General features: G+C 40.8%; 1 protein-coding gene across 9 annotated transcripts in view; it reads left to right on the forward strand.

Moving 5' to 3' along the window:
- Positions 1 to 7,500, forward strand: part of RyR (Ryanodine receptor) — a 636,026-nt gene that overhangs the window by 573,767 nt on the left and 54,759 nt on the right. For all 9 annotated transcript variants that reach the window (XM_076213834.1, XM_076213833.1, XM_076213832.1 and 6 more), the window contains 4 exons: positions 735 to 922; positions 2,082 to 2,298; positions 3,074 to 3,144; positions 6,927 to 6,992. In XM_076213834.1, the coding sequence (XP_076069949.1) occupies positions 735 to 922; positions 2,082 to 2,298; positions 3,074 to 3,144; positions 6,927 to 6,992 (542 nt within the window). The remainder of the gene's footprint in view (positions 1 to 734; positions 923 to 2,081; positions 2,299 to 3,073; positions 3,145 to 6,926; positions 6,993 to 7,500) is intronic.

Genomic DNA, 7,500 nt, shown 5'->3' on the forward strand with positions numbered 1-7,500 from the left:
TGTATATATATATATTATATATATATATATATATATATACATATATATATATATGTGTGTGTGTGTGTGTGTGTGTGTGTGTGTGTGTGTGTGTGTGTATAACACTGAAAGGGTCCCAGTGAACAGATATACATTTTTATCAACCACAATACACTTTAATTCTGAGCCATCAACATCGCGAGAGACTCGAGGAGGCCACATGCAGAAATTGAAACGTGGTACGGCCAAGGACTCGAACCGGGGCTATCACGTGAGAAGTGTTAGTGACCTGACCGATTGCTCCATCAAGAGCAATCGGTTAAGTCACTAGCACTTGTCACGTGATAGCCCCGGTTCGAGTCCTTGGCCGTACCACTTTTCAAATTCTCCGATACATACATATATATATATATATATATATATATATATATATACATATGTATTTATATATATATATATATATATGTGTGTGTGTGTGTGTGTGTGTGTGTGTGTGTGTGTGTGTGTGTGTGTGTGTGTGTGTGTGTGTGCGCGCGCGCGTATGTGTGTGTGTGATGTGTATGATAAAACACCAACAATTACTTTAGTCATCGGATACTGTTTGATTAATGCCCTCTTTGTAGAATAAGAGACGACGCGATAATCGATTTTTAAGTTCAGAGTTGGAATACTTATACGATTCAGTAGCAACATTGTTAATTCAATGTTAACAAAAGAAAACCTCCTTGAACAATCATCTGTTTACTTTCCCTCAGACTGGCAGAATTATCTGAGAACTCAGGCGGGTAACACTACCACAGTCAACGTCATTAACTGCACAGTCGACTACCTGCTGCGCCTACAGGAATCCATCATGGACTTTTACTGGCACTATTCGTCCAAGGAGATCATCGACCCAGCGGGTAAATCGAACTTCTTCAAGGCCATTGGAGTAGCCAGTCAGGTAGGATGGTCCTTGGTGTCTGTATAAAACACCCAACTTGTGATTCATATCCTGCAGATTACAAAGAGAGGGAGAGGAGACAGCTCGTCTTTAAAAGACAAGGACTTGTCTAGCTGTTAGAATGATAATGTCATATATGTATGTGGTGGTTTTTCAGATTGATCATATTACCATTTTTACAAATGATAAGGGATATTCAAGGTAAATAGGAAATTATTCAAAATAGTTGTTGTTGTTGTTGTTCCCTAGACTATCTGGCCTACCAGTCCCGTTTTAAACAGTAGGCCCACACGCCACTGTTTCACCGAGAACTTAGATCGCAACATAATTGAATATATAAGAAAAGAGGAGAGAAAAGGTCTTTATATTCCCTTGTCGAAGGAGGCCGTAACATAGATGGAATTGGTTAGGAAGTCTAGTTAACGACAGGAGTGGTAGGAAGAAGAGGAAGACAAAAAGGAGCGTTAATGAGGATTTAGAGAGGGAAGGAATAAAGAAAAATTAGGAAAACATGTTGGTGCATGAAAGAGAGGAATGAAGAAAATCCGTGGTGGAGGAGAAAGAGAACGAGAGAGGGAACAAAATAGAAAGAGAAGGAAACGTCATGGGAATTGAGGGGTGTTGGTTACTTGTTAAATGTGTGAAATAGAGATGTATGAAAATACAACTAAACTCTCTCCCAACTGACCGTGTGTTACAACAGGAAGACAATACAGAGTAAACCAAAATTACCATATCTCGGTACAAAAATAAAACTATACAGTGGAGTTCCTCAAGGTGCAAAACTTTCACACCCATACTCCTCAATCTCTTCACGAGTAACCTAACCAACTACTGAACCAGAACCAAAGACGAACGTTCTCATGTTTTTAAGTCAGGTTCGAATATCCAAAGTATGTAGATAGCTGAAGTCTTTATTTTACTTTTGATTCATATTATGTTACATAGCTGTAAGATAGCTTAGAAAATCTACAAAAGAACAACCTGTGAGGAAAAGCTTCCTACACATTTCTGTCGTTTTCAATTTGTAATTTTATAAATTCACAAGTTCGTTTGAATTGGCTCAAAAATACAAATTTTGATTAGACTAGACATAACTCTGGTGTGATTTCTATATTTCTAATACGTGTGCATCTCTTTTGCCGACCTTTTGACATAGGTGTTTAACACCCTCACTGAGGTTATCCAAGGCCCCTGCGTGGGCAACCAGCAAACACTGGCACACTCTCGACTCTGGGATGCCGTGGGCGGTTTCCTCTTTTTGTTCGCTCACATGCAGGACAAGCTAAGTAAACACGCCTGCCAAGTGGATCTGCTCAAGGAACTCCTCAACCTGCAGAAGGACATGGTCATCATGATGTTGTCCATGCTTGAAGGTAAAGACAATTTTTTATCGGTTTTTGTCAGATCATGCTATCATTATAACAGGAACATATGTTGATAGGTTTGTCTGTACATGTATGGGTGTGTATGATTCAACATGGTCTTGGATCACGTTCTGGGTTTGTGATTAGAGACTGATCTGTTGATGATATTGTGTTAACACACACACACACACACACACACACACACACACACTCATGGGCGGGAAGTTGGGTGTGTGTGCGTGTAAGGTCACAGTATTCCCCATAGATCGGTCATATATGAGCTCTGAGCTCTCTTTCGGGAGGGAAATAGCTCTCGATCACGAGTCCAACGCGTGATTGAAGACCGTGGTGAGACACACACGCACTCATCCTTGTTCAGGAGGGATAGTGTCGGTCACAGAATGGTGGCAAGCCTAGTGTTTTGCATAGCTTGTGGTTACACTTCTAGACTAAGATTAATCTTTTAATTTACTTATTCGGATGTCCAATTTTTTATCACCCTTTCTTCATAGCGTAAGAAGAGAGATTGGGAAAAGTAAGAGTATGTGATTTTACTAGGCTCCACTGTGGAAGTGTTGTATCTCGCTGCATTCCTCATCACCCTAGCGGTGTGGGAGGGCCCTTCATCCACAAGTTGCTGAGAGGGGAAGAGGTGTTAATTGGGTTTTAACTGTATACGAGTATGTAGCGGATGTGTACCTCGAACTGGTAACTCCCATTATAAAGGGAGACAGGGCATTTGATAGATAGATAGATACTTATACATCGCGTGTTCGTTCTGCAGGAAACGTGGTCAACGGGACCATTGGCAAACAGATGGTGGACACCCTGGTCGAAAGCGCCAGCAATGTCGAGGTAAGTAGTCAATATATCTCGGTATATTCTTTTAAGGTTCGAAATAAAGAAAACGTGAGATTTGCTTGTCAAAAAGAAAAAAAAAATCCTTCTCAAGATGTTTTGGCAAGACACTTGGATATGTTTGTACAGAAATATTTGATTTGTTGACAATCACATTTTGATCAAAGTCTTCGGAGTTTGTTGATCTACACATCTTCACATCCCCTCCACGTTGCAACACCGAAGTGGTCTGCAACTGTGCTGAGGCTCCAAGGATCAGTATCAGTTACTGTGTGGGACTGAAATCATTAAGAGGCTCGGAACTGTGTTTAAGGATTATTCTAATAATTTTCTACATTACAGACTTAATGTGTCATGTACTGTGTACCATGTTTTTCATATATGTGATGTGCAGTTCCCGTAATGTGCTGAGAGGCCTATGCAAAGCCATAATTTGACAGATTTTTCCGAACGATGGTTGACACGTCTGTCTGCTTCAATAGAGAAATCGATTGCCTCGATACACTCGTAGCAACTGTGTTGCGTGGCGGCCTCAGCAGAGTCTGCTGAAGTGTATTCTGCTCTATTTACCTTAATTTGTGATTTATTGGTGGTCGGGACGGTCTAGAATAGTGTAACCATCTGGAGTTCTATCTATAAGAATTGTATGTTTGTTCACCTTGGTGTGATTGACTGTGAATGGATGGTACTGTGCATCATGTTGTAGTATTGTTCTGGGGTCTGTTTGATGTGTCTCTGTTGGTGGTTGTTTTTCTATGCATTGTGGTGGATCCTCTCGATTTTGTTTAGGAGGAGCCATACGTTGTGTGCTGTGCATGTCAAGATGTTTAAATAAACGCAATACTTACTTCTCCGCGTGTCTAATATTTGTATACATTCGGTAAATATTAGCAGTGCCTTGTTTTGTGTTTCTTGTGATTTGTGGTGCTGTATGTCCGAGACTGGTCTTGCCCAGTGCCCATGCCCGACTGGCATATTCCAGCACGGACTGTTTGTGTTTCGATTTGTTGGTGTTATTGTTTTGTCCGAAGTCTGTACCTGTAGTTACCTTGGAATTCAAGTGTTGTCTTTAGGTATGAATGTTCAGGTCATCTGTGTTATACAAATGTAGTCTATGTCTTTATGTATGTATGGAGGTTCTGTTGATGATATTTGAATAGGAGCGACGGGGAGATGTTCTCCCGGCCACCCGTCTCGCAGTACCACCACAAGCAAGAACCCATATTTGGTTCCAACAATCGCGGCAAAGGTAAACAAGAAAAGAAGAGAGAGTATTTGGGGCTTTCTACTGTCATAATTTATTGTTTTCATTTTTAATTATTTTACTTATTTTATATTCTTGTGTTGTATTACTGTTACATACTGGCTTAAAGAATTTCGCCTCAGTTATGTCCTAAACTGAGTTATTCAAGTTCAGCACATAGACATCTTATCAAGATTTTTTATTGACCTAAGAGTACTAAACTTTATCAATGCAATGTCTTAGTGTATTCATTCACATTTTCATTAACATCTTATCCTTCGCCTTATGTCAGATGATTCTTCGCTTCTTCAACCTTTTCTTGAAGCTCAAGGATCTGACAACGGCGCAGCAGTTCCTGGTAGGCGTGGCTTCCTGGCAAGACCAAAAAACGAAGAAATGCGTCCTCCAACAAGTCTCAAATATCTATTTAAAGGATCAACCATTGCCTCTTCTCCTGCCGACCTGAGTTTGCCTCATTCTTTCTCTTTAATTTCAAAGTGCGCGGTTGAACTTAGGTAGTGGCGATGCTGATAAAGATGTCGGCCAGGACTGAGAGGCCGTGGTTTCTCCTCTGTCCCCCGTTCACTGCACTGCCTTCTCCTCCCTCACCGCCATCTTTACCCCCGCCTGGTCACATGAATGCAGGATTGAGGTCACCTTCTGTACTTGCTAGTTTGTATACATACAGAAACATATGCACTTGACACGTATGTACTGTCGCAAACAAGACGCGATGTACCTGTGACACTGTTACTCAGGTACAATTAACATGGTACAAGAGCCATGGCAGCAGCACACAGGTGTAGATGTGTATATTCCGTAAAGATGTCACATAACTATGCTTTCTCACTTCATGGTAATAACTCGAGAGTCTTGGGTTGTGTCTCTGCTCAAACGTACTCTGTGAGACGAACGTCCGTTACAATTTGAAACATTAATATAAGTTGTGATGATGACCACTTAGATGCATTAATCTGTATATTAGTTGTCTAACAAATGGTACTTTATTCAGTTGTATCAGTGTAACAACATTTAGGAATTAACTTGTATAAGAAGAATCAGTGGGGCTTACAATTTTTTCCATCGTATACATACGCGCATGCGCGCTGTTGCTATGTGTTTCTTGAGAATTTTTCTTTTTACAGAAACAATTGTTGGCGACAGTTCATACCAATAAGCGTTGATGGGTAATTGTATGTATGAGTGCATACACAGACGAGTATTAACACCCACGATGACAACATATCAAGCCACACATATCAATGACTGGGATGCATCACGATTGTCAATATCACATATGTACAAACGCTCAAAAGTGGTCGTTTGGACGGTTTAGCTCAATGGTTTTACTTTCTTTGACCACGAGTAAAACATTACGATTAACTCACGTTTTTATCGTGTTTTGATTGTAAACAGTCCTCTTTTTGTTAAATCACTCAAACGACACCAAAACTGGCTTTGCCTGGAGGTGAAGTAGACTGCACGTACATTTAATGTCTCAAACAAGTGTATACACACACACACACACACATACACGCGCACGAGTCCAGCACATGATCCAAAGACCAAGGTGAATACACACACTCACAAACACGATTTGACGGCGCAGTGGTAGCGTTCGCAGCCGCCGCTACGGCGGTCCCGGGTTCGGATCTCGCCCAGGGCTGAAATAATTTCAGTATCGCTGCGCTGCGAGTCGTTACTCCAACTTACGTGGGTGGGGAGTTGTGTGTGTGTGTAAGGTCACAGCATTACCCATAGATCGGTCATATATGAGCTCTGAGCTCTCTTCCGGGAGGGAAATAGCTGTCGATCACGTGACCCAAGACCATAGTAAATCACACATACATACATACATACATACATACATACATTCGATTTAAGTAGGACAAATTGAATTATATAAGATTTCGTCCCTCTGCAATAGTAATTCCTTTGCCTGTGCAGTCAAGAACTATTGGTGTGGTGAGGAGAATGGCGCCGACCTTTCTTCACTTTAGGAGGAGTTGTTGACCTTTGAAAATAGTGCAGGGGATTTTTCACATTGAATAAAGGGCCCGTGATTTTAGAAAAATATATAGATACTTTAGTATTAATACGAATACATAAACACATAGTCGTGCGTATGTACGTGTATTGACATATATTGTTATCTTACTTTCATACATTCTTTAGTGTATACATAGTTACACACACACGCACGCACACACATTCACACACACACACACACACACACACACACACACACACACACACACACACACACACACACACACACACAATCTTTAGGTACGTATGCACTCATATATGTGCCTGCATACTTACATGACTAGGAAGGCCCACATTGTATAATGATATTTTTGTAGAAGGTGTGCGCCTAGAAAGTTTTCCTGCGAGCCAGAGGCATATCGTACCCATCCACCGGCCCCCACTCCCCAGCCACGACCCCAAAGACACAATCCCTTATGTAGCACCACGTGTCCATCCAGCATCTTAAGAGTTGGTTTTCCTGTTTTTTCTTTTTCATGACCTCTAGCTGATACTGAAGTATTTCGATATGTTCCTAAAACTGAAGGACCTCACGAGCTCCACCACCTTCCAGGTTTGTAAGACCACAATAATAATAAGGATTTTGGTAAATATGTACGTCTCTTGTCCCCTCCCTCCCAAAAAAAAAAAAAAAAAAAAAAATTGTATACGTAGTTTTTCACCCCCAAAAGTCAGCCCATCGATGCTTTGTCTCGCTAAGCGTTTGTCAGATAGTAATTTGTGATAAATATTTAATGCATATAGGGATCACATATGTGTATACATATTCATGAGTATTCGTAAGTAGGTTGTTTTCCATCAGACATGTATTAATGAATGAGACGGCTCTTTTACACTCAGAGCGTCCTCCCGTGGATTTTCTTACTTTCCTTACTAGAATTTTTAACTTCGTACAAAAATAGCTCTTTTGTAATTAAACTCTTCTCCGGTAGATTTTCTAGCTTCCCTCATTAGAACTTCTAATGTTTCGGGAAAAAAGCATTTGAAATAAATAATGGAAATTCACGCCAGGAGACAATCAGCTGCGACCCACCGAGGCCGATATGTTCGGACTACCAGTA

Source organism: Oratosquilla oratoria, chromosome 32 (genome assembly GCF_046742065.1).
Source record: "Oratosquilla oratoria isolate Oo_2021 chromosome 32, ASM4674206v1, whole genome shotgun sequence".
In the NCBI taxonomy this organism is placed as follows: Eukaryota; Metazoa; Arthropoda; class Malacostraca; order Stomatopoda; family Squillidae; genus Oratosquilla; species Oratosquilla oratoria.